Here is a 27,912-nt window from a genome sequence, read left to right as displayed (position 1 = left end):
TATAGATAGGTTTTAATTTTATTAGAACAAAAATCACATTCATCTTGTGCTCTGAAAACTGTACATTTACAACAAGAGAAACCTAAAAAGTTATATTCTAACAAAAAAAAACGAAGAGGAAGTGTAGATACAAATGGGTATTTGATACAAGTAACTCGGGGGGTATGTATTGGACGCTATGGCTAGGAAGGAAGAAATAGGGGACAGACAGGAACGATTTTGGGCACATACTGTAGGGTAATATGACAAGATGATCCAAAACACTATTGTAGAAGACATGAGGTTCAGTTACTCCACAGTGAGGTATGGAGTCAAAACAGTTATCCTGAAGCACAGTTTTTAGATATATTCTTATAGGCTATTATTAATTCTATATAACATCTGTTTTTTAGAATTACAATAATCTACCAATCATAGACCTCCAAATAATTTGTAGTCTTCCACTTCCACTCGGAACACAACCAAACCTCTTTTGAATGAATGAGTTTCATTACTAATACAGATTTGTCATACAATAAAGTATCTATATGCTCTGTAAATAGGAGGGAACACGCTATAAAAGAGTATTGAAACGTCTTAAGAAAAATCGGCCTTATAATCCTGATATCAGTCCTGCTTGAGCATCAAGCGCCCATCATATTGCACTAGTTTCACACTGATGGTTTTAAAAACACAAAGAGGTTGTGTTGAAGTCTTTAGTAGCTGGCACTGCGGAAGTGAAGTCATGTCGGTGGCAAGTGCCTGACAGCTTCGAGTCCTGGGGTTCTTTCTGCAAGGCTGCGTGCGTAGCAGGATGGAAACGACATCTAATGGCGGGGCTCTTGTTTATTACGAACCGGAGGAGCCTGCATTCTGCCACCAGCTGAGGAGGAGTGGTGGGAATCGAATGGTCTTTGTCCGGCACTTCCTGATGATGCCGCCCAGCAGTTCCCAGAATGTACTGCTATTCCTGTAAAAAGAGCTCGTTGTTCTTCCAGGTGCCTGTCATGTGCTGCGGAGGCAGGATGCTGGCAGAACCAGGGTTGTGTTCCCACCGCCACGCTGGCTGGCCCAACGCTTTTGCAGTCCTTATGGGTTTCCAATTCAAATCAAATATTTGAGCCTAATGATATATCAAGTACAGTGCAAAAAACTGTAAATTCACCAGTAAGATAAACTCAAATTGATGCTAAAACAATAAAACATAATACAGATAATAATCATAATCATAATAATATAACAACATGATAATGATAATAATAACAATAATAATAAGAATGATAATCATAATACTATAACAACATGATAATGATATTAATAACAAGTAGAATGATAATCATAATACTATAACAACATGATAATGATAATAATAACAATAATAAGAAGAAGAATTCTCAGCTCTGTAAGCATGATCAAGCTTTGATTGATAAACCACCGCGTTGAGTCAGACAAAGTCTGAAGGGAGTCCAGACCGCTCCTCTTGCCTTGTCCTAGCTAACTTGGAAGATGCCTTGGCCGCAAACACAAGCGTACAAATGTTAGGTTTGGTTGGAGCTCCCGGGTTGGAGACCCGGCGTTTTAAAACGAGTCAAAGGGGCATGTTGACTGCATTTTAACCATGTCGACCACACCTCTCCTGAGCCCAGTCGGTAAGAAACCTCTCAGTGGTCGGGCTGCGAACAGAACCAGAACCAGTCCTTGGAATCATGGAACCATCCGTCCATCCGTCACTAACTGACACTAACCGCAGGTCAGAATCACAGCGCTTCTCTAATGTTGCTCATTATCAAGTCTCTGCTGGAAAACCAAATCCCTACAGCACAACACAGTAGCCTCCCTCCTTCCATCTCTCCGTCTTTCTCTTTCTAAGGGTTCGAAGACATGGATTCTGGGTTCAGCACTCTCTCAGCTCTCTCTTCCACCTCCTCACTTCACTTGTTCATTATTGGCTTCCTCTACTCTATCCACGTGGATCCATGGCTCTTCTTCTCCCCCCAACCAATAGGATAGGTGACTGAGGTTGAATTATAAGGAACAATCTCAGGCTCCTCCTCTCAGACCTCCGTCTGCAGGTCGATGATGTCTTGGCTGACCATTGGGATGGTGGCACCAGCCTTCTCCCACTCCACCTGCTGCATATGCAGGGGCGACGCGGCCAGGGGCTCCAGGTCCTTCCGCACCCAGGCGGGGGGCGAGTGCTGGGTCCTCTGGACACCTTCCCAGGGTCTCTCCACCTGTGGCAGCTGCTTGTCCTGAAGAGGTGAACATAAAGGCCATAAGTATTGGTATCATCAATAGACCCAAATTGGATTCGGGATAGTTCAATGAAATAAAGCTGGCCCTATATTGTAACGAAAATTGTGAATTTGGTTGATAGGCAGATCAATGGTCAGTCATTGTAGTCTTCCTTGTTTAATCCAAACAACTGTTAATTGACTCGCCATTAACTACCTTTAAGGTAACTTAAAAATCCTAATATAATTGTGTAATGTGGACAAACTGTTCCTCTAATACTGGGGGGCTAGTGGAGCATTGCAATGCTGAGTATGCCCTATTTAAAATGCCTTAAAAGGCATATTCAGTCAGTTAGACCAATATGGGTAATAGGACTCACGCTGTGGTTTGTTTTGTCACTTCCTCCAGAGGACACACTCCATCTCACAGACTGTTAGGAAGAATGAAAAAAAAATATTAAAACATTCTTAAAATACTGTTAAATGCAATTTCAATAACAGCTGAGGTCAATATGGTTTGCTGAGGTCAATTTTTCTTCCAGAACAATACTCTGATGTAAATAAAGACTCAGCATGTCTGTACGACAAAGATGATTGAAGATGTTGCATTGCTTGGAATGGTCTCTCTCATTCTCTATTAATGTTGTCTAACCTAACGACTAAATCAAATCAAATCAATTCATTTATTACCCATTTATTTTCTGCGGTATTTAAACAAAAAGACAAAATAACTGTATGTGAGTCTGTATGTACACTGTAAAATAGATTTCTATAGGATTGTTTTACCTTGCTGTCTGAAGCAGGGGACTCTCTGTCTTGTTTCTCAGCGTGATGTAATTTCCTGTTGAGGTCCTGGAACATGTTCTGGTGACGTTTCCTCGTGTGCATTATCTTCTACAGGACACATGGGAATAAGAATAGTAGGTCAGCAAATGGCACAAAATGAACCCATTTTAGACAAATGTAATTTCCTACTGATGAATTCTATCCATATTATTGGTTAATATACAAATATGCTCTTGAGATTGCTTACATTCATTCACCTCTTTGAAGTTATTACATGTTTATTACAAGTTTACAGATGTGCTATTAACGTGATCATACAGTTTGTTATATAACAACGTTGTCTTGGTTACATATTGATACATACCTCGAAATCTAATTCAGCGTAACGGGACTTCTGTCTCTCCAGGGAGCTCATGGACAGTGTGGAGATGGTCTCGCTCTTGGACATCATGGAGTTCATTGAGTCGAAGGTGTCTCCCAGGCTGCTGTGGGTGATGTGAGACTCGCTGGACATGTTGTGGATGTTCTGGACGGGAGAGTCCCTCTCCGAGTAGGACACGCTGACCCGGTCGGATGGTAGCGTCTTGAGTCCGAAGGCGGCCTGGGGCTCAGCGAAGGGTCCACTGAGATGAACCAGCCTGGTCTGTGGAAGCTGCTCCACGCTGATGTTGTACTTGGACGGGTCCTCTTTGGCCTTGCGAAGGGTGGAGGTGGTGTTGGGCAGGAGCAAGTAGCCGCTACCGTCGGGGCAGCTCCCCTCCGCCTGGCCACGCGCCAGGTTGGCGTCCAGCTGCTGGAAGAGCTCGCCTTCGCACACGTAGACGGGTTTGCCGCAGGAGGACGGGTCCATGCCGCCATGCAGCCGGCTCTTCTCCCTCTTCAGGGTGAGGGTGTGGCTGGAGTACTCGGGCACGGCCTGCATGTGGGCCTTGGTGGTGTGGGAGGGCAGGGTGTGGAAGTTGGAGCTCATGGGGAGGGGTAGCTGAGGTGGGAGGGGCATCTTCTCCTCACAGGAGGAGTTCATGCCACCTGGAATAGAGAGGAGGAGTCGGGGCAAGTAGGTAAGAGAGTGCATTGACAGTACAAATATGCTGGACATGTCTGTTGATTCACATCGATTGAAAGGATGGTCAAACGTAAATAACAGATTTAGAAGTAATCAAAGTGCTGAGATGTTTCCCTTAAGTAGCAGCATGCCTCTAAAATATCTTCGTTCTAAAATGGACAAAACAAATGACCTCAACGAATGAAAGGGCATTTAAGTGAGTGAATGGGAAAATGGTTAGGAGAGTAATGAAAGGAAAGAGGCTCACCGGGTCTGTTGGAGTCAGCGTCCTTTTCGAAATCAGACTGCAAAACAAAATACAAAGAGATGGTTCCATTAGTACTGATCGAAAGTGCATTTACACAACACTTTCACATGGAAGACACAAGTTTCAGTCATTCACAACGATGTTATTCCGACATTATAAGCATACGCAAAGACACTCACCATGAGCTGGGTGTGGTGGCTATTTTGGAGGGAACTGCCAGAATCTCCATTGCCATCGTCCTTACGGTCAACAACTCTGCATTTCACTGCATCTTGAACCTATTAAAATAGTGGCGAAATGACCAAATAGTTAGCTACATTCCGAAACAACCTTCAAATACAAACAAAAACGTAGGAAAATAACGTCCGAGGTGAAAACGTCGTGCTTGCCTCTCTGCGCAGGATGCAGTGCACCATGACGATTATGAACCCTTCCAGGGAGTCAAAGACCGCGAAGAGGATCTGGAAGAGAGCGGAGCGGCGGTCGGTCATGGCCAGGACAGCGGACATCCAGGTGAGGGCCAGCAGGGGCAGGATCACACAGGAGCTCCACAGTGACGCTCCCGCTCGCTCCTTCAGTTTGACGTCGGTGATGCCGTCCTTGGACACCAGCTTGTTGAAGACCAGGATGCCAATTACCATGTTCACCTGTTCAAAAGACGTTAAAGACATGATGAGTGAGACAATTCTAGTGAGCAATGGGTTTAACTATGGTTAACAATATGGTTAGCAATGGATAGAAATTGGTTTAACTACTATATGTCATAAGAGAATGTATGGTAAAGCATTCATTAATAAGTATTTTTATGTATTTCAAAATAATTTGAGATATACAGGGATATATACCAGAACAACAGCAGCAGCGGGTCCAACGAACGAGTAGAGGAGTCCACCCTCCAGAGAGAGCCAGCAGCTACAGGGAACAGACAGAACAAGAGCAATTATTGCATGAGCTGGAGAAAGGGAGTTAGAGAGAAAGAGAGCGGGGGAAGAAAGAGATAGAGAGAGGTGGGGAGGAAGAAACCGATTTAGGTTCAACTTACTAGTTGACGGTGCCATATCCCTTAGCCTTGGTAAATCCAACAGACACAGCCACCACCAGAGCAGGGAGTCCTATACGAGAGAGGGGGAGAGAAGGAGCAGAGTTAGGATTGAACAAGAAATAAATGGCAGAAATACAGGGAAACATACAGCTAGAATGTCCAAAGATGTTTGGAAGAGGAAAGACAGACACATAGACACAGTAACAGAGTCATAAACAAATGATTCCTTTATTTACACTTTGAATGGGGATGCCCATTCTAGCAATTATATTTCTATGGACAGAAATACAGACACAGTGGCAGACAGACAGAAAGCCATTTATTAGGGCACGTACCCCAGCCCAAGCAGAGGAAACGCTTGCGGATGATGCGGTTGCGCAGACGGCCCGTGACAGCCATGTAGGACTGCCACGCTTCCGTCAGCACCCAGCAGAAAGATGAGAGGAAGAAGAAGTGAAGGAGGGCGGCCACCACTCCACACACCACCTAAAGGAAGGAGGGAAAGAGAGAAAGAGAGCGAGAGAAAAACGGTGTCAGTGGTGCGGTTAATCTCCAAGGTCTCAAAGCCATAGAGAAGGTCAAAGCCATAGAGAAGGTCAAAGCCATAGAGAAGGTCAAAGCCATAGAGAAGGTCGAAGCCAAGGAGAAGGTCAAAGCCATAGAGAAGGTCAAAGCCAAAGAGAAGGTCAAAGCCATAGAGAAGGTCAAAGCCAAAGAGAAGGTCAAAGCCATAGAGAAGGTCAAAGCCATAGAGAAGGTCAAAGTCATAGAGAAGGTCAAATACATAGAGAAGGTCAAATACATAGAGAAGGTCAAAGCCATAGAGAAGAATAAAAAGAAGAGAGGGGATTGGTTAGAATTGTACCATACCTTGTTGCGAGCCTGGGTTTGTCCGACCAGAATGAGGGCATTGGAGCAGATAATGGAGAGGCAGAAGTTGATGAGGATCACTGAGCGCTCCGAGCGGATATACCTGGAGGACAAAATGGAGAGAGTGAGGACGGTGGGGAAGACAAAGCGTGTTGCGCACACAAAGACATATGAAATTTGCAATAGTGGTTTTGCTTCCAGGTGGCGCTTACTTCCAGACGGAGACATAGATGATGATGAGGAGCAGTAGGGTGAGAGAGGAGACCCCACAGCCCACGATGAGAGTCACAGAGGGAAGCAGATTCTTATCCATGTTCTGTAGAGAGGAGACAAGACAACACAATACATTCCCTTACTACACTGCACACCAGCAAACACACACACATGAAAAAGGCTAACACATGAAAACACACACACACACACACACACGCACACGCACACGCACACACTCACACAACACAGGCAGTGAGTCTACTCTCTGCTGCGCTATCTGCAACAGCAGACGGCTCCCTGTGGGCAGACAGCTGAATGGCACAATTAGGCCACGGCTAAGGCAAGGTGACCCCAAGGTGAACGTGTCAGAAAGATGGAGCGGCGAGCCAAAGACTCGGCCCGAGGTCACTGCGTTTTCCCATTGAGCTTTTGAACCAGCAAATGAGGCATGGAGGATACAGAACATATATCTCCCACTACTAAGCAGAGGGTGAGCGAGAAAGAGAGAGAGAGAGAGAAAGAGAGAGAGGGAGAACTATCCCGGGCGATTCAGCTTCTACGTATCACCAGCCATCCTTACAAGCGGATATCTGCATAGATGTATATGCCGCGATACCTATTTTTACTGTGTCTGTGTGTGTGTGCCCAGTGTCTTGTTACCCCTCCCTGTAGGAGTGGACAGGTTATCACCTCCCACGCCTCTGACAGCAGCTTAGTGCCCTACTAGTGCCCGCCTGTGTCTCAGACCTGGCACACTGAACCCTTAGCGGCGGGCACACGGGAGAGGATGTCGCGCACCCTGTTAGCCCTGATGCTGACTGACCTGTGGGGCTACGAGGGCACCACTACTGATGAGAGGGACCCATTGCCCCCCCACCCACTCCCACCAGCTAATTGGCTGGGGGCTTCGTCCCTGTGCTTTGATAGACTTTGGAGGGGTTGAGTTCATTTAACACCGTAGATTAACCCGCATCACTGTGGTGCAAATGAGACACGGACAAATCCTGCTCAGGCGCCCGAATGTGGACGCCTTCCTAGGCGAAGAATCTAATTAGGGATTTGGATAGGGGTTGGGAATTGTGGCACTTATAAAGAGGTGGGAAAGGCTACGGAGCGAGCTAAATGCAGAGGAAGAAAAACAAAAGCAAAAGAACGCTTCGAATGTGATAAACCTGAGGTGCGAGGAAAATGAAATTGGCTACGCCCTCCATTGGATTTGTATGATAAACCCATCAAACTGTTGTGTCTGTAGCATAGGAAGTGCCACAAGAGCCACATCGCTTTGGCATTGCAGATAATGTCCGAGAGGCTAAAATGGGGAGGAACGCGGTGCCTTGGAGGGCTGTCTATATCGCTCGCTGCTCTCTGCGTGGACATACCTCATATCACAGCACAGCTGGCAAACCCGGGCCTACGGCAGCCAAATACTAAATTAGCACAGCAAATTTGTTTAGAAATCGATCCAACTACAGCAGAGGCTCCCAAACCAGATGGCAGATAGCGGAGGGGTGAGCTGAACTGCCATTTACTAATGCCAGGGAGAAAAAGAACTGTGGCAGCAGTATGCTAGCTTCACTGCCTCCCTCCCTATATGTCTGTCTATCTGGGTTGATGCTGCCTTTCGCCATGGGCTACTGAGTGAAACTGTAATTCAGCGCTTTGATCTAAACATGAGCCGTGTCTTGCTTTTGCCCTTGAAGGCATCCCAAATGTTCCCATTTTCTCCTAAACCTAAAATCAGGACAGGAGAAAAAGAAAAGTCCTTTATGGTGCCTATTAAGTGTGCATTTTCATTTGTGGTAAGGGTTGATTACCCAGTGCGCACAGATCTAATTGGGGTCCATTGGACAAGGTTATCTTCACTGACTAACTAGGTGGGCCACTCCTGCCTCTTTGACCATGTGTCCAAGACACGTTCTCATTGGTGCAGGGTCCAGGAAGCAGACCTTATCAAATGAGAGCTGAAACACTGCAGTGTCTGGCTGTTCTCTCCTCTCCCATACAGCTGGCAGGCGGAGGGACAGTACTGAAAATGTCTACAGCACACATCAAAGGATGGTGGGGCGGGTGGAACCATCAATGCACAACCAGACATCCGCTTCTCATTGGCCAGAGTCGTTGGCATTTTTCAGAGAGACTTGATGTGACCCATTGGGATGGGGTGGAAGGGAGGAGGATGGGAGGGGGGGGGGGGGGGGGGGGGGCTGTAATAGAGGATTCAGAGGTATTGGCAGGCGAAATGATTGGCGCAGCTGGCCGTCGACTATGGGGGGCAGGTAGGGGTGGCTGGTTTTGTTGTCTTCTCACAAACACAGGGGGCGCTGTAGCTGCCTTTCTCTTTTCCAGACCGGGCAACAGAGACAAAACAAATCGATGACAACAGGTCTGGAGACAAACAAAGCCCAGATTGCATCTCTTATGTTCAGGCCAGATTGCACCTCTTATGTTCAGATTGGCAGCATCTTTTGCAAGATGCAATAGAATCATGCAGTCCAAGCATACTGACTGAGTGACTGCGCATTTGTGTAGGCTTAGACATGCTGTATATCGATTCTGGTGAGCCCACTACAGGTTAGTATCTGATCTTTGCAGTGGAATGGAAGGAAATCGTATGTGCAATTAAATCGATCTGAGACAAACATGCATTTCTCTGAATTGTAATAGCCTGTACTATCTGTTGATTGTCAGTGTGGTTTTGTTCATGGTGGGGGTGTTTTTCCTCAATATCTCAGTTAGCAAAAATCACACAGACCAAGCTTGCGCTGCAGAAGTCGTTACCAGGGCAACTAGAGAGTGAACGGCTATGGAGGCACAATCTAAACTGGGGTAAATTACGCTTTGCCTTTGCGCAATAGAGCACTTTGCGTATTGATAGGATGAATACACTAATCAAAGTATATGTTCCACCAAGTCAATGCATGCTGTGAAAACTATGCAATGCAACCCCCTATGAATTTGAATACCCAAAATGCATGAATGAATAATCTTGATCAAATGGAAAAGACACATTTCTGATATGTAGAACAAATTCTGATATGATTTTTCAAGTGACGCTTGTAGCTATTTACTCTATTTGTAGGTTACAATGAAACCATTTAGTTTTATGTTTTTAAACATGAATTTACCCATTTCATTCAATTGATAAAAATGACACAGAATTGTCTCCGATTATTAATGCACACACGGGAATGTTATTTGTACATATTTGAATAAGACAATGAGTCTAATTGAAAATCATCATTAAAATGTAACGATTCGGGCTATTATTAGCCTACCATTAATCGATCGTTATTTTGATAGAAATGGCATTCCGTATCGAATATCGACATGTTTGTTGCACAGTTCTTTATCTGACCATTAAAATCACCAGTCTATCAAACCTATCTATGGTCAATGGCACCTGCACAGAGACAAAGAAGTGGAGGCTGGCAGCGCGAAACCGAGCCATTCGAAAAACAACGCCTACGTTTACATTTAATTCTTCCATCACACACACACAACGAACATTCACATTGAAGAAACACAAGGTAAATAAGCGCAACACTTACCATGGCAGGGTTCAGCCGCGCTAAAATGGCGAAGGTGGAGAGCCTGTCACACACGCATTTGGTTCTGAAAGAATCAACGGCGACCGCTCTGCAGCTACGCGCAGACCAAGATCCAAGCAGCGAAGAACTGCACAGGGCGAGAGTGAAAGGGAACAGCGGGTTATGAGAGAGGAAACATTACCTGAGAAATGTCTCAAATAAACCATCCCATCCCCCAAAAAAGTCATTGTAGCCTAGTCTATAATAAGACCACATAAAATATGCCCAGCATATTTGTAATAGCAAATCAAAGGTCTTTCAGTTTTGCATGGTAATTTGAAATGCAGAGGAATTCATATATCTGATATGTGATTGATAAGATATGTGGTATGTGTGTGAGTTTTTATCCAAATCTAAGGTCTTATTACACAGAAATGATATTGGAATTAACCTGTTGCTTTCACAAGAAAAACAGTTTTGTTATAATAACTATGAGTGTAATTGTAGTTCTAACACCTGAAATGGCAGCCCTGCTATGGGATGAAGACTTGGGATGAAGTGCTATGGGATGAACACTATTGCTGCTAATACTTTACCAAAAACATCAACAAGAATCTGTCTAATTTTTATTCTTGACCATCTTCCCCAAGAGGCATTAGATATGAGATGGTGGACACTGGTGATTCCCAACAAGCCTATAGTCACACTTTCTCAAAAGTATGAGTAAAATAAAATATATGATGGAATTCACTGGTGCCCTTCTGCTAAACCATGCCTTATGGTGTGGGCATGGGAATCCCTTCACCGCATGACCTCTAAGACTGCCACAGGGTATTCTCTAAACCATTTGAATATCTACTGTGTATCATTTTAACTCCCAGTTAAGATGGCCACTATGGATTTTCATCCCAGAATAACCAGTTGTAGGTATTGAGACAAAGGGCAAAGTCTTGTCATCAATGACCATTAAAAGACATTGTAATCAACAATCTTAGACAGCAACAATCCCTTTTCCTCATCATGAGTGAGTGATTATACAGTAGAGCGCTACATATAGTTCTGTGACATCGTCCCTATTATGGCACATGGGGATAAAGTTATCTGGCTCGCAGTGTTTCACATGGCGCGAGTGTCAGGGGGGGGGGAGAAAGGCAGCGAGGCATTGAACCGTGGCCCTGGGCACAAACTGGTGAGCCTGCCTGAGCAAAAGGCTGTGATTACCACCACCAGCCAGCCCCCCTACCCAGACATTAGTCCACACACTGTCAAGCATCGCAGGGAGACTATGAGGAAATAGCAGTAGTCACTGCAGTCAACAGCAAAGTCAACTTGGAGAGGAGGCTTTGCTCTGCTGCCAGTACAGTTTAACGCCTGCTCGCCTGCTCGATTCCTCAGATCACTCAGATGGGTTAGAAGTTGCGAGGTGAAGTGGAGGGTAGACTAGGCATTGCTCCTTGGTGTGGTTTGTGTAACTATGTAATATCTGACTGTGTAGCTTTGAAAAGGGATCGGACAGAGCATGTTAGCTTGGAATGAGTCTAATGTCTAATATCTAATACTAATAGCATGTCACTGAGAGATGGACACTGACCCTAGAATAGCACTTGGCCTCAATCTGTGTGTCTGTAGCATAGCATAGCATAGCATAGACAGTTGGGCGTGAATGGACATGTAGAATAATGGCATTTCCCCAGTGAGCCTGCCTAAAAACCAAACAAGTGCTGCTCCACAAAGTCAACTTTGACCCAAACTCTGATCCAGGGCTTCTCCCTCTCTACCATTTCCCCCTATCCTCCCTCCATCGAGGCATTAATCACATCGGCTGCCTAAAATGAAACTAATTTGGCTGGAGGCATGTATCCCCTCCCTTCTCCTACCCCCCTCCCTTCTGAAAGTGTAGGAGTTAATTACACTTTCTCCTCTTCCTCTTTTTTTCTTCTCTTTCGACTTGGGCTGCTTTTCTCAGGTGAGAAGGGAAGGGATGCGGATGTGAACGGGGCCTCAGCTGAATGCATTGCAGTGCTTATCTGAGCTCCACAAGTGTACAAAAATATCTAAATGCAAATGGCCCACCTGTGCTTCAGGAGGGCACAGTACGGCTGCCTCCAAAATGGCAACCTATTCCCTATGGGGCTCTGGTCAAAAGTAGTGTGCGATATAGGGGATAGGGTGCCATTTAGGATCTACCCAAAGCCCCACGGTGATATATCCAGAGCTGGGGGTAAGTTGAACAGCGGGGGGTATTCATGATGCATTAAACTGCATCTAAACATCTTTTAAAAAGTCCATGTGTCACTTCCTGTTAACCTCTATTCACCTCTAAAATGACAAAATGGACACGGGAGAGATGGGAGAAGAAGAGTTGCCATTGTCTTTGGATGATTAGCTATACTCGGAATGAAACTTTACATAAATGTTCCCTCTGTGTTGTGTCCCTGTCTAGTTAGTGGGGTATGAATGGATCCAGATGACTTGTTGATCAGTGAAAGGTGTCACAGGGGGCTCTGAGGATAAGAGCGGCTGTTACCCTTAAAGCCCAGAGCGATGGGTCATGTCAACATGGTCTATTGATGCTCTGTCCCTGCTTGTCCACATGATTGAAATTACAAGAGTTGCAACAATACTGCATCACAGTGACTTATATAGCTAAAGGGTGAATGCTCATATCAAGTGATAGAAGCAGTAGTGAATGGCCTTTGAGCTTTCTGGAATAATCAACTATCGACCAAATGGGTTGACAGAATTATGAGAATATGGATATTTATGAATGGAAATACACAAACGGGATGTAAACAACATTAGTCACCACTTACGTTTCACTCTCATCCCAGGAGATGCAAGTTTCATTGATGGTGTCCTGGAAAAAAATAGAAAAGGCGGGGTAAGGATCTAAGGAAAAGGAAGTGCGTGGGATGCCCAATTGGACAATCTATTATCACACGCGTGTGACGCAACAGCATGGCGCTAACCACCATGCAACGTTTCTTTCACCCCAACCTCACCTACTGCGCTAAAAACGTCCACTCCTCATTACCATAACGACGCAGGTTTATTCATGCGACTTAACGTACTGCTACTTGTTTACAACAACACCCTTAGGGGACTTGTAGTTCTAAAGGGCCATTAGGCGGGTATCCAATGGGAACTTACATTATGGAGGTGGGGGAACTCGATTTCCACTGGGGTGGAGAGCAGACCTGGGGTGGGCTTGACCACAACCGTAACTACCTTAGAGTTGAGTACGCTGCTGTTACTGAGGAGAGAAGAGACAGGACATTTGGTCAAAGAAAAGCACAGTATTGGTCATGTGCTGTTGGAGCATTTCCAGTATTTGACGGGATAAATTGGCAATCAATGGCGAATACTTCAGGGGAATGCTAAAATGGTTTTAATGGGGGTTGTACAGTGAGTAACTATATGCCTGTAAATCAGTCCCGTGCCTGCCGGGTTTCAATGGAGGAAAGTCTACCTTCCCCAAGGTGTATCAAGAGGGCACTGTAAAAGTGTGCTAGTATAGAGTATGAGTCATTCAGTAGGAAAGTCTTACCTTTGGAAGGATAGGATAGAGCTGAGGTTTCTGTACAGAATGATCCCGGTCACAAATGCAGTGGTGCCCTCTGTAACAGACAAAATACACAATTATTATTATTATTCACCAGGAGAGAAGAAAATAGTGGGTGTCAACAAGAACAGACGAGAGCTTCAAGGTGTTTCGAGACTCCGTAGAATTGTTTGTTTTACTGTCTTCTATCGGTTTCTTCATACAAATACATACATGCATGTGTATCTGTAGGCTATCTGTACAATGTATGCATCGGTGGTTGTGAATGTACACTATTGAAATACAGTATGTATGCCATTCTCACCAGACTGGTCGATGGACAGAGCGTTGCGGGAGACAGTGATCTTCTCCTCTGAGGTCCTGACCCAGTCCATCATGCCTCTCCATCCTTTCACTGGGAAGGTGAAGTCGGTTGTCATGGCTGTGGGGCGCTTATGGATGCTCAACACTGGAGAGGAGTAAAAGAGATGGGAGGTGTTGCGTCAAAGAGTGTCCCTGGAATACATGGTGTGTATAGGACACTGCGACTCCCTTATGGCCTGGTAAGTGAAGAGCCAAGGACAGCTACGGTTTCATGCGTCACGCATCATTTCTTTAACTGTCTGGAGGAGTTGCTGCTGAATCCTGTGTGAACTGGGATTGTGAATGTCAGCTTTGCTATAGTCAAGAAATAAGTGTGAGTTCTACAGTTTGGACAGTATGTGCCTTCTCTGAGAGCTTATGTGAAACCCAATCGGATTCTAGCTTCCTCCCACGTAATTGGTAACATGCAGGATGGGGTTTATCTTTGTATCTTTGCATCTAGCTCATCGACTCGGTATTGGTACTCCCTGTTGACAGCCATGTTATTTTCTGCTCCCAAATGTAGCCATGTTATTTTACTCATTCTTTTATTAGTTATTCACTGTATATTTATTCCTCGTGTCACTTTTTCATTTAAAAAAAATCTTTAATTCTGCTTTGTTGGAAAAGGACCCCTAAGTAAGCATTTCACTATTAGCCAACACCTGTTGTCTAAGCATGTGACAAATAAAATTGTATTTGATTTGATTCTTGACATATTTCCGCTGCTATAGTTTTGTGCTATCTTGAAGATGGATAGCTACTAACGGGCCTGCCAAAATGTCACAGTGATAACAGATACATTTTTCCTTGTTAATCTAGAACTTCTCTTCAGTGACATGATGAAGATCGATGCACTCTGTGGCCGGATAAAGGTAAAGACAAATCACCGTGGGATGTAAGAGCGGAGAGCTGCTGCCAAGAAAAATTAAGGGGCTCACCTAAATTCTCTGTGACTTCATAAATGTCCTGGAAGTCCTTCATCTGCATACCGATCATGTCCACAAAGTCCTCGACGAGCTGCAAGAACTCCTTGACGTTAGCGCCCATCTAGAGAAGACATAAGTGGAGGGAGCGAGAAGGAAGAAAAGAGGAGGGGAGACCATACATTTATATAAAGGAAAATCAGAAACATCCAGGGATGGTTTCAAGTTGGTTGAATGAACGTCGTTACAACGAATTTACAACCAGAACTTGTTGTTTTCCGGTTGAAATTGTGTCATTATTACAATGGCGGTTTTGCACTATTTGTTTTTCATAGCATTGCTTATCTATGCTGGGCATAAAGAGGAACAATGGACGTATAGGCCTTATACCGCACTGTATATGAAATGCCTTTCATATTGTATCTTATTCTTTCACAATACTAATGTTCCTGAGCAGTGAAAAGCACTATCATCGACTGTGGAGCCTCCTAACTTCCGGAGGGACATATATGGGCATCAGGCAAGCAGGCTGTTGATTCACTCTCCTCTTTTTCTCGCTGTTCGATTCACTCTCCTCTTTCTCTCTCTGTTCTCTGTGGACGGGAGGGAGAGCTCTTGCGTCTCTCTGACGCAGAACTGTAGCGATGTGGGCGAAAGGTGTGTGTATATCTGTGTAATACATATTGCACAGTGTCTGTGTATGTGTCCCTTCTTTACAAGGACCACGGTCTGTGGGTTGGTATGGAGACGCACAGATTGGAGAGTGGGCGCTGTGATTCTCCCTATCTGCCTTGCTCTTTCTCTCTGCTCCGAACGGGCACACGGCTAATTCATAATCAGTTCATCTTCAATTTGACAAGCAAATGGTTATTCCCTGAATGTGGCGCCTTTTGATTTGTGACTTGAGTTTTCCATACTAATATATGCGTTACTTTTATCGAACCAAGTAGGCTATTGAGAACACAATATCTATTACAATAATACCCGGACTAATCCTATCCACGAGGCTGGAGGTCAAAGTTAACTTGAACAGGTGTTCAAAGTAACAAAATCGACATATAGCAAAATGTCATGACAAATGAGATAAAACGCCAAGAGTCTTCTTTACAATTCTCAAGAGGCTCATCTGATTCAGAGCATAACATGTTAAAAATGAGTCACATGGATTTCTACTTATCTCTATGTGTAGTAGTCCCTGTGAGGCACACATGAGACAGAGAGTACGGTGGTGTGCTATCCTAATTCGATTGGAAAACATGCTCCGAACACTGTCTTCAGTATGGGGCGGTGTGAGGGAAATCAAGGGGTGAGGATTGAAATGACACACGTCTGTTCCTTTAATCAATACTCTCACATTTTTGCCCATTCTTTCTCTGAGTGTCCTGTTTTTACTATGGAGTCTATTATTTCCATGGTAGGGAACTGAATGTTTTTTGTGGGGGAGTGATAATGAGGTACCACCAGTTACCACTTCACCCCCTCCCCCCATTCGCTCTCACACAACACAGACCGCACTTTCTCCTCCACTCCATCTCTCACACACACCTGACAAAGGAAGAAAAACTTTCTCCGCCACTCTTTTCCCTCAGTGACACAGTCGTCCACTCACACCTATTAGTATGTTGCGTAAGTCCACTGCTCTCAGAACTTGTCACTCACCAGCTGTGCCTCCTCCCATTTGTCATGATGTTCCTCCTTCAGTAAGTTGCTGATTGTCTGGGCATAGTTCTGCAGAAGAGGAGATATGAGCGACAGTATTAGACTTGATCAAATAAAGCCCAAATCATACTTTGCTGGAGGAGTGTCAGAGCACACACATGGCAAAAGGAATAGCTTTACCATGTGTGAGTGACAATACACATTGCCATTTTATTTTCAATGCTTCATTCAAAAGCCACACAGTATTTCTGACTGACCTCCACATCAGCGTTGCTCAGGCTGTATCCAGCTCCTTTGTAGATCTCAGTGGTGTTCCTGAGGACATCCATGATGGACAGTAGGTCCCCGCTGTACTTGGTCCCCTCATCAGAGGTGGCCCTCAGTCGGGAGATCACCTCAGAAATCCCATCAGCCATCAAGCCCTTCTTAGCCTTATCAACACCATCCTGGGCCTATAGGACGGGAGGGTAAGTGGAGAGGTCACACTCTAGGTCAAGAGCATTCAACTCCTACCCTACGAGGTCCGGAGCATGCTGGTTTTCTGTTCTACCTGATATGTAATTGCAAGCACCTGGTGTCCCAGGTCTATATCAGTCCCTGGTTAGAGGGGAACTATGAAAAAATGCAGTGGAACTCGCTTTGAGTTCCAGAGTTGAGTTTGATACAACGTAGCTTGAGTACACTGCCGGGAAATCATAGGTTGTGGCGATGTGTTTTGAACCATCATCATATTAGGTATCTATCATTGTAGTGAGCCCCATCTCTAATGGTTTGTAGCTATGACCTTAAGGGCAGCATCTTCAGAGTTGAAAGGATTGACTACTAATTGTGTGAGACAACAATAGACGATCAAAACTAGCAGGGTTGTTGGAAGATACATCTCCAGACACTCCTTTCTGGTCTAGTCAACTTACCAATGTGGAAATGTCCTGGTAGTCCTTGGAGATGCACTTGATGTAGGTCGGATTCTCCCAATAAGCAAGGCCTACAGCGCCAAGGGTGCATCGGCGCAAGGTCAAGCCTGTGTGTACGACAGAGTACTGGAGGTCAGCATGATCATACACAGGGATGATTACATTACTTAAACATGTGAAGTGCATGTGTATCTTGTCAGAATAATGGGCTACATGTGTTAATGTTCTGTACCGGTGGAGTCTATAGGGCAGGTCACGGCCGCCATATCTCCTGCTGGGGTTCTCTTCCACACAACATCACCGTCGTTCTCCTCCTGACAGATCTCATGGGGTTCTGAAGAGAAGGAGACTTGGTTGCACATTTGGTTGCATTGAATCAAAGTATTGCTTGGTTGTCTTTGGTCAAGTCGCATTAGAAAACGGTTGTTTTGTGTTGAACCACTGAATTTGATTCCATCCCACATCAGGCATGTCATTTCGACTCACTGACCTGGGCATCTTTTCTCGTTGCAGCGTCTCAGCTCTCCTCTCTCTCCAGGGCAAGGCTCTCCACCAAAGTAAGGTCCTTCACACATCCTCTGCCTCTGCTGGCTTCCTCCCCCACAGGTCTTACTGCAGCTTCCCCATGAGCTCCATGATAACCAGCGTCCATCAACTACAGAGAGAGACAAACAAACGTTATTCTCTGACCTTCAACAGACTGACCAGTAGCCATAGTACCCAGTACTGGCCTTTTACACGTCGACTACGCCTGGAACAGGGTACTTGACAAGTTATTATGACAAAAGAGGTCTCCATTACAAACTTGGTGGTGCTAGCTATCTACCTGGGCAATCTTTCAGGAAGCAGTTGTTGGTCTCGCGCCAGTCCCCACGGCACTCCGAGCCTCCGTAGGACGGTCCGTTGCATTCACGTGTCCTCTGCTTGGTGCCATTGGAGCAAGAGGCGGAGCAGGTGGTCCAACCGGACCATTCGTTCCAGGCACCGTCCACTAGAGGGAACCAGAGAGGGAGGTGGAGAATTAGGACACCGTCAAGCCTCGGGCCAGTAATCATCATGGCACAGAGATGATATTAACATTTCAACATGTCCTACTTTGAGACCGAGTAGCAGTGAGAGCCCAAATTCTGTTCTCGTTTGTCCTTCATGCACCACTGCAGGTGTCTCTAACTCTAAATGCCTCCCCAACCAATTGCCTTCCTCAAACGACACACAAAACCCTCCAGTCGTTGGAGAGCCTCATCAAGTGTACTGTATTTAAAGGGAGAAAAATGTCTGCTCGCTCATTGGAGGTCAACATACGCCTACAACTATGTGTCGTATGGGAAGAAAGATGATGGGACTATTTTTCTAATTGTTGCGTCTCAACTGGTACCTTATTCCCGACATAGTGCACTACTTTTGACCAGAGCCCTATAGCTATCCTATGGGCTATGGTCAAAAGTAGTGCACTATATAGGGAATAGGGTGCCATTTAAGATGCGGTCAATGTTTCCCAACACGGGATGGCAGGCCTAATTAGGAGTCTCTGGAGGACATCGGATTCCATCGCTCCCCGAGTTTCACCTCATTAAGGGATCCCTTCAGCCTACATGGATGAAGCAGTAGCCTTTTCTTCTCACTGCCAAGTCCAGTGTTAGAAATGTGATTTTCCCAAAGTAATGACAGTCATTTACAGCGGTCATCTCTTGGTGGTGCATATTGCCATCTGCTGTCCACAGTATGAAACTACATGGCCAGGCAGATTGAATGAATTAACTCAGTAGTATTGAGGAACGGCAGAAAATCAGTTACGGGCTAAGTGAATAACGGAATTGCAAATATAAAGCCATGGTTATTATTGTTAAAAAACGTCTAAGTATCAGACTGACTAAACATTCAGGTGAGAGAGAAGAGGACTAACCATTCACTGCCAGTGGGCGGTGTGTATGTATCATGTATCACGGTGTGTGTGTGTGTGTGAGAGAGAGTGAGTGAGAGTGGTGAGGATGACCATGAGGAGTGTATGACTCACTGCCCACTGCCCATGACTAAGCCCTGCAGGCATTTGTTCTGCAGATACAGTACGTCAGATGTGATGCCAAACCAACCCTTTACTCCCCATGATAACCACCATTACTAACGGATTTTAGATGTGAGTTAGAACGGGTAGGAAGTCAGGAAGGAGGAAAGAGAAAAGCCTTGAAAGTGAACGTATCTTAGTCAGTCAAGAGTTCTTCCCACAGGGGTCAGTGACAAAGCCAACCCATTGACAAAGACATGCTCATCAAGATGAGTGAGTAAGTGGTCCTGTGAGGCTGAGTTAGGGTTGTGAGTTCAATTCCCGCTAGGTTCACATATACTTAAATGTATGCACTCACTGTTGTAAGTTGCTTTGGATAAAAGAGTCAGCTAAGTGGCATATATCATAATTAAGTAAGCAATCAGGCTAACCTGGGCAGACTGCGATGTTGCAGAACTTGGTCTGTTTGATGGGTCCCTTGCAGGGTTCTCCTCCGTTCTGGGGCTGCTTGCAGGTGCGGATGCGGTCACGGTAACCACGGCCGCAGGTGGACGAGCACAGGCTCCACGGGGACCACTCGTCCCAAGCTCCATCAACTGAAAACAAGAGGAAAAATTCAGACCATGTCATCAAACATACCTTTTTACATGATGGTTTTGCCCTCAAAAATAATATGAATTATTCATAGGTAACTGAGTTGGAGGGTCTTTGGTTATTGACGGTGAGTTCAAGGAGGGGACCATTTCATGAGCTATCCACTAGGTGGAGTTGTGTTTTTTACACACACCCTAAACACCACCCCTAAACACGGCCCCCGGTAAATGAGCCACCACTTACCGGGGCAGACCATGGTGTTGTTGCAGGGCCGGTTCTCGCGGAGGGGGCCGGTGCATTGGGTGCTGTAGGAGGAGGTAACACAGAAACGGGAGCGGGCCTGCCAGCCCTCTCCACAGCTCACTGAACACACACTCCAGGGGGACCACTCATCTGCAACCGCAGCAGCGTCCACTACAGAGGTCAGGGGTCAAAGAGTCAGCACTGAAGGTCTGGCAGCCGTAACACGACTCATATGGTAGAGCTAAGCTGTACATGACATACAACAAATGATCTACCGGTCTCTTAAATGTATTATACTATTGTAAACACCTCTCCTACTATATCCAAAAATTGATTTATTTCTTTATCACCAAAATGTGTGTCTCACCTGTTTGAGGGGCCACGACTCCAGTACTAGCAACATCAACGTTCTCTCTTTTCAGGCCAACGATGGAAGCTAGGGCTTGGCTACGGCTGCGCACTTGACCTGTGGAGGTAAACGATGATTAGTGAGCTGAAACTCAAGCTGCGTCCAAACAGATCAACACAAAGACAGACAGTTGGTTAGACATTACAGACTTCCAAGAAAACAGAGAGACAGCTCGATTGACAGGTAGACTCACCAATGCAGGGCTGAGGGTTGCAGGCCCGCCCCTCTTCGACCACGCCTTCACACACACTATCCTCTGGATGACAGGCTCGGCTGCGCACCTGGACTCCACCCCCGCACTCCATACTGCACTCAGACCAGCGGCCCCACCCATTCCAGCCCTCTGCAGAAGAGAAAAACAAGAGACACATTGGCATGACACACAAGTCCAGAGACATCCTTCTTGAAGATGGTATATAGATGTGGATGGAGATTAACTCTTTCTTAAAAAGCCCTACCGCTCAGAAATGTAAATATAGAAATTGCTACAGTTCAGTAAGAATGTAAATGTTTTTTCAGCTAGTGTTCTCAAGGATTTCGATGTAAAACATTTTAACTGGCAGTTACTGTGCCTGTCAGGGAGCTAAGGAGAAACGCACAAGGACAGCTTTTTGTGAGAAACCATACTAGATAAAAGTTTTTCATTTGAAATGATTGTTTGCTTTCCAGCGCCCTGGAAAGCACGGTGTGCAAGGCTGGCGTGTTGCTATGGTTACTGCAACTGATTGGCTTCGATTTCCTGTGCCAGCTAACTGTGAGGGCTTTGTGTACACTGTGTGTGTGCCTTTTGCATCCCTCAATCCCCCAGCAAAGAGCCAGCAAACATGTCCGCCTTCCATGAAAACAAAATGGCGAGCTAACACTCTGTGCAGTGGGAGCAATCTGACCACTTAGACCTTAAGGAGGCACACAGTCTCTTCCTGACACCCTTCATTTATGCCTTATGATACTGGGGCAGCAAAGGACACATCTTCATCAGAGCCTCACGTTCTCTACACCTCTAGATTTTAGATCATTAACAGGGGGGGGGGGTTGATTAGTTTGAGTCAGCATGGGGAGGCTGTGCTTCCAAGGAACATGATTCCAATCAGCCAGACAGAGATCTAGTCTAGACTCTATTGGATGGGATAACAAAAACAAACAAGTGGATTCGTGGACATTGAGCATTACACAGTAAGCCAGTTAGGTGGTGGTAACTCTACTCACTTATGATTTCGGTGTCACGTACAATGTCACGTCCAATGTCTCGGGGGGTTGGGATGCACTGTTCCAGGTAGACGCCTCCACGGTAGCAGCCGCCGGGCTTCCTGACGGGGGTCTCCCAGCACTGGCAGGGGGTGTTCATGATGCCGCAGGGGTTGGGATGGGTGCTGGTGGACAAACAATTCTCCAGCCACTGGCACAGCTTCTGACAGGCTGGCATACTGGGGTTCCTCTTGCCCACCACCAGGAACTCGGCCTTGAACTCACCGCTGCTCTCTCCCTCCACAATCTCCAGGCCGCGTCTTGGCGCCACCTTGCGTAGCTGCAGGAACTGCTTGCTGGACTCCAGGTAGGTTACAGATGTTGAAGCGTCGCACAGTTGGACGACTTCATCAAAGCTCTCCATACCCAGGTAGGTGCGAGAGGTCTCGATGAAGGAGTCGAACTGGAAGGTCTTGACCTGGCGGGGCAGGCAGGAGTCGGTGGGCTTGGTGATCTTCATGTAGACGGTGTAGCGGCGAGGGTCTGGGTTCTGCAGGGTCCAGGAGCACGGCGTGGAGGGCAGGTTGGCGGTCGAAGAGAACAGCCCGAAGAAGCGGCTCTGCTCCAGGGTGGCGCAGGTATCAGAGGCCGGGCCAGACGGGATGCTGGAAGTCAAACCGAGGAAAAGGAGGGCCACAAGGGCCACTAAGGGCCCCGACCGGGAAGGTGACCACGCCATTCTGTGGTCGCTTCGAGAGGACGTTTCAAGGGGACTCAAATCGATTTCACTCTTTTCTCTCTCCTCTATTTATGTAATTTGTTGCGATGTGACTTCAGTTGCTTGGAACTTGCTGGTTTGCTCTCTGAGGAACGGGATAGGGTTCAAAGGCTTCAGCGGGACAGACAGACAGCCATATGTCAAAGATGTGTCTGTTGGATAAAGGGAAGAGAAAAAACGAAACATGACAGGTCACTAAGTGTAACAATTCTCTGATCAGAACCAACCAAGAGGTACCTCGGCCCTATGGTGAATTCAGGAATTCTTCAGAACTAACTTATAATATACATATACGCATTGCAACCTGCACAGGTCATCATTGTTAGTCAGAATTTGGTCTTAATTGAGGTAATTGACATACCTGTACAAATAAAGGTGAAAAATAATTCCCAGTCTCCTGATTACATCTATCTCCACTTGAGCGTTGAGCCTGTGATTAGCAATACTGTGCAGCAGCAGATCTCTCCAGTGAACGAATGCACTGAGGGTCCAGAGTATAATAACAGTGTGTGGGCCTGCAATTACAGTCCTTTGCAGCCGGCTAGCCTCCGCTCTCTCTCAATTTCTCTCTCTTTCTGTCTCTCTCGCTCTTTCCTCCCACACACGGGAATGTGCCGCTAAACGCTAACCGAAGTGCGTCAGGCTGACGTCTGTGCTGGCGCGTTGCCAGTGTGAACCGCAGACAACCCTTACGGTCAATTACACAGGAATCTGAGAAGCAAGGGCAACATGGTAAAGTTAAGTCATCGATCTCACTTACAGCTCCACAAGTTGCATGACCTTTGTTTGACCCTTGCCTATTACGTTCCCTCAAAAATGAAGAAGCCTTGGTTATCAGGAGCCCCATTCAGTGCAGACTGAAGGGAGGGTCTATTCGATTGCCAGTTCCCACACTAGAATATGCAGCTGTGGGGTGCATTGGGATGACACTCATGCAACATTGCTTTTCGCACCCTAAATGTGTTTAGATGTAAACCAACATATACAGTATGTAGTTGCTGCACTACAATGCCCTGTGGAGATAGGTACAGATGCAAGATCTTAATTTGATCACATTTAAAACTTGTAGTGTATTTGAGGTTTGTTATTCTCATTTAATAGCTTCAGACTTTATTTTCCTTTACGAAAAATGTATCAAGCCCTACAAAAATCTCCATGAATTATCATCCACATAATAATTAAAATGGCATGTTGCTGCAGGATTATTTTCCTGCAGTAGCAAACTGGCTCAAATGAAGATCCTACATCTGTATCTGTCAAGTCATATATATGAATAACCCTATCTGGCCCTGGAACAAAGAGCACACAAGATCAGTATCCCTGTACTGGACTCTCCATTTGGCACCTTGTACTTGATGAGGTTGCACATTGTCTAGGTGTTATGGTGACTTAGGTTTGGGGGCGTTCCCTGGGCCCAAGGGGGAATAAGGAGAGAAGAAGACTGTTGCTCAGCAACAACTTTCTCATGCATGCAGGGCAAGGCTATTCTTCCTGCTACATGTCCCTATGGCAGCCCAGTCTTCTTGAGCTAATGACTAATGTCGGAAGAAGCCCTAAAACACTATTAACCCACCAACTGATGCCGAGTAATTCACAAATAATTAAACATTACAATTAAGTCTGTAAAGGGATTCAAAGCCTTGGCTAAGTTATTGGGTGAGTGGAGTAGCAGGAGGTACGACCAGGTGCAGAATGATATACAAAAAAAAACTTGAAATACAACTTCAGCGTTGCCTCCTCCTTCCTTCTCTCAGTAGCGGTGCACCTGCATCCTTCAAAGCGAGACCATATCATTAATTTGCCCATCCCGAGCTCTGCACCAGCCTCCTTCCTATACTCTCCCTCTGAGGTAGACCTATGCTTGTGTGGGAGTATGTCTCTCACTATCTCTTCTCCCTCCGCCACCCAGTAACCAGCCGGAAGCTCCATAAATGGGCTTTAAATGGGGTGAGGACTGAGGAGAGATTTTTTTTTTATGGCTGTCACATTTACAGCCCCTTTCTCCCTTCCTCCCTCCCTCCCTCGCTCTCTCTCTCTCTCTCTCTGTCTTCATCGCTCCATCTCTACCTCTCTCCCTCTCCCTAGCTCGCTGTCATCAACAACATTTCGACAAAAGCAGGCAGCCTACGCGTAATCAGTTGGTAGTTATGGAAACAGCTGTTATGAATTTTTTGTGCAGATTGGTGTAAAATTCAGAAGAGGGGAAAGAGCTAAATTACCATCAGGTGCTCTCTGTCTGTTTGTGCTGTGATGCACAGCTTTCAAGTGGCATTTGTCATCAGAGAGCTAATGCTGTGCTTTGCATAACACCATGCACCCATCAGCACTAACACCCCGGTAAACAAACACTCCTGTTTCTCTCCGGCGATGTGGACTTAGGAATGTGTACAACATATCTATGTTGAAGTACAATGATTCAAGACTTCACAGGAGATCTGCAGAGATAGAAGAATCGCTTTAAGCCAGAAGGGCCATGGGTTTGCATGACTAATGAAAATGGAGAGCTGTGAGAAAGTACTGGGTGTGTGTGCGGGGTGAGTTCTATTGCTGCCACAGAAACCATTACCCCTTGTACGTATGTGGTTGTTTTGAAGGCAATCACAGATCAGTTGACAAGTATTCTGCCAGCAGGATATATATATACCTGTGGCTGTCAAGTCCTGACTACTCTAATCAGAGTTAAATCATAGTACATTGCCACACAGCTCGCTCTATTCTACACTGCCTGTAATATGTATATGAAGTGTTTGAACACAGAAAAGATCACATGCAGCAAATTAAGTCCACAGCTGGCGCAGGTGACCAAACAAATCTCCAGATCTTCTATCACTGTGTATCTTTTTGTGCAGAGGTTGGAGAAGGGAGAGATGAGAGTAAGCAAGCGGCAACTGAAACACTAGGGGGGGGGGGGGGGGGGGGAGTGGTGGGGTGAATCAGGGAGGGGAGGTAATTTCTACTTCGCGTCCCCATTTTCCCTTTCTCTGCAAGATTGCTCTCTTTCTGCTGACTTTCACAGCAAAAGCAAAAACATGAAGAAAAAAACTAAAACTTTCTCGGGGGCCATCAAGTCAAATAAATGGCTCAAGCTGTTTCTTTTCATTTGCGTGCCATGTGCAAGCCAAGACAGCTTTTGGTAACCTTTAAATATGCTTGTTTCATTCCAAGTTTACACCCTTTGTGGCTTTCTATGAGATCTGACTCATAGCACTGAAACAAAACCGTCCTAATTATTCACATTATAAAAGCACTACTGCCTCTAACAGCCCCCCTTTGTTTTGGAGACCTGTGGTAAGAGTCAGATCAGTTGCTGTGGCAACTGTGTGTGCATGTTTTCCAAATGCACTTTTGGTGAATGTTGTGCAATGGCAGCAGGCAGCAAGTTAGCAACTTAAAATCTTGATTTGAAAACAAGTCGTCCGTATGTGCTCCTGTGTCTTAAGTCCCGAAGCACTGAGTCAAACACTGAGTCAAAGAACACTGAGTCAAAGAAATGCCAAAACAACATGCATGCACTGATATCATGCATTAGGAAGGTCATCAAAGCCGGGAAGACACTTTCTGATGACTATTAAGTGTTTTTCTAGTTTCGTAGTCATAGAATAAACTAAAACTGAAATGGTAAACATGAAACCATTGGTATGTGCTATTCTCTATTTAAGCAATATGAATAGCAAATGTTGCATTATCAAATAATAGGTTCTTAACAGACGTTATTAAATCAAATCAAATTCAGAGATTATTAATCAGAGTTCAGCAGGGTATAATTGTGATAGGTGGGGATATTGGACAGTTAAAAGAAACCATCACTGCACACTGAGAAACTTCGGTAGAGCAACCTGTTGATGAATGCGATGCATGCGTATTTCTGTTGCTTTTCCATGTGACAATATATCACCAGTCCCACGGCAGAAATGTTCATAACATTCATAATAAACATGATGAAAATTCACGCTGTCATCAAAATCACTTCCAATTTACAAGCTCATTGCAACACGGTTTCTTATGATGTCTGTCTGTGTCCGTGTCTGTATGAAATGACATATAGCGCACAGGGACATTGACAAATATTGCCCGGCTGAGTGGAAACTTAAGAGTCATCAAGTTGATATCTCCAAGGGTTAAGCAATTGCATGATGTATCATTAATACGTGGACGATTTTTTCGCGATCAGACAATGCAACATATACCGTTCAGATCCGTGTAGCCCAAATGGATCTGGACGGCTATTCTCAAGGTGGAATGATAGTTCCTTTGCTCCCACAAAATACCTTAAAGGCAATTTGGAGGGAGAGAAGGAACATGTGGAGCAGTACGTGAGAGACCCGTTGAAGTGATTTGCATTTGCATGCTTGATCCACATGCATAAAGCTTGTCAATTCGTGTGGTGTTGTTGCAGGCTAATCGTGAATCCCATGTGCAGGTTGCGGCAATAATGTTCTCTGAAGTCACAATATTGCAACAATAAGACGATTGCAAACAAACGGAAATACTTTGACAGGGTTTTGGACAGCGACTGAACCCGACTCTCATTGTTCAGCACCATGGACAGCGACCGAGTCAGAATGTCGTTGTTCAGCACCATGTATGGCGACTGAGTCTTAACGCGTGCTCCGTCACACTGACTGTAGTCATGCTAAGATTCCAGTACCTAAACTCTCCAAAAGTCTGGCAGGTTTTTCACATATGAAGAGACAACTTTCTCACATAAGCTTCCATGTGAACACATCAAGAAAAAAAGAAAACATTGCAATACCAACTATTTGACCAAGCACTACTGACAAAGCACACGATTGAACAGTCAAAAAGACAAAGCAACAAAACACGTAAAACATGAATCAACCAATTGAATTGGATACTACTGTACCTTGAGAATGTTCTTTTAGTGTACACTCTTCATCCAAAAGTCTACAATTCTTCGAGCTGGATTCAGGAAGCAACTTTCGGAGTCTTCACGTTGTCATCGCAGAATGTTCGGGGGCCAAAACGTTCAGCAAGGGAGCGACGGCAGAAACTGTAAATGGCAAGTCCAGACACGACTGTATCGGATCGATCCCAAGTTCTGGAGCAGTGTCCACTTCCACAAGCAAAAGTCAAATAAAACGACTCTGACCAAACTCCAAAGAGTGTACTACCAACTTTTCTTGGCTGCTATATCCAGGTAAACTGACTATAGCCAAATATCGAATTGATTGTATATCGGAGCTTCAAAAAGTCCTAAAAGCAAAAGATGTGTTCTTGTCTTTTCTTTATGAGCTCCAATATATCGTTGGTACTTTTACTCCCGGCTTCGGAGTCCTGCTTGTGGGTATTGCGCTGCAAAAGTGGGTTTCAGTC

General features: G+C 45.4%; 1 protein-coding gene across 2 annotated transcripts; it reads right to left on the bottom strand.

Moving 5' to 3' along the window:
• On the bottom strand, positions 1-27,912 carry LOC129831392 (adhesion G protein-coupled receptor B1-like). 2 transcript variants are annotated; one of them, XM_055894752.1, is made up of 30 exons: positions 27,443-27,912; positions 21,822-22,730; positions 20,809-20,958; positions 20,574-20,672; positions 20,207-20,377; positions 19,801-19,965; positions 18,194-18,358; positions 17,858-18,022; positions 17,600-17,701; positions 17,368-17,474; positions 16,711-16,905; positions 16,454-16,522; positions 14,810-14,918; positions 13,831-13,974; positions 13,512-13,581; positions 13,115-13,217; positions 12,778-12,821; positions 9,986-10,112; positions 6,437-6,540; positions 6,225-6,327; positions 5,690-5,840; positions 5,355-5,424; positions 5,158-5,224; positions 4,702-4,959; positions 4,492-4,590; positions 4,313-4,349; positions 3,364-4,028; positions 3,000-3,107; positions 2,594-2,644; positions 1-2,231 (listed from the first exon to the last, which is right to left on the bottom strand). In XM_055894752.1, exons 2-30 carry the CDS (start codon positions 22,537-22,539, stop codon positions 2,034-2,036), a joined length of 4,614 nt encoding a protein of 1,537 aa, XP_055750727.1. In that variant the 5' UTR covers positions 22,540-22,730; positions 27,443-27,912; the 3' UTR covers positions 1-2,033. The 2 variants fall into 2 exon arrangements, with proteins under 2 accessions (XP_055750727.1, XP_055750728.1); XM_055894753.1 differs by lacking the exon at positions 27,443-27,912 and adding an exon at positions 22,940-24,289.

The sequence above is a fragment of the Salvelinus fontinalis genome, chromosome 32, assembly GCF_029448725.1.
Source record: "Salvelinus fontinalis isolate EN_2023a chromosome 32, ASM2944872v1, whole genome shotgun sequence".
In the NCBI taxonomy this organism is placed as follows: Eukaryota; Metazoa; Chordata; class Actinopteri; order Salmoniformes; family Salmonidae; genus Salvelinus; species Salvelinus fontinalis.
The sequence above is the reverse complement of the archived record's forward strand: the minus strand, read 5'-3'. Positions and strand labels throughout refer to the sequence as shown.

Coding starts and splice junctions, on each gene's coding strand:
- LOC129831392 (XM_055894752.1), bottom strand. CDS start 22,539: ATGGCGTGGTCACCTTCCCGGTCGGGGCCCTTAGTGGCCCTTGTGGCC. Junction 16,906..17,367: donor ACCAGGACATTTCCACATTG/GTAAGTTGACTA, acceptor CCCGTCCTATAG/GCCCAGGATGGTGTTGATAA. Junction 4,350..4,491: donor GCCACCACACCCAGCTCATG/GTGAGTGTCTTT, acceptor TTTGTTTTGCAG/TCTGATTTCGAAAAGGACGC.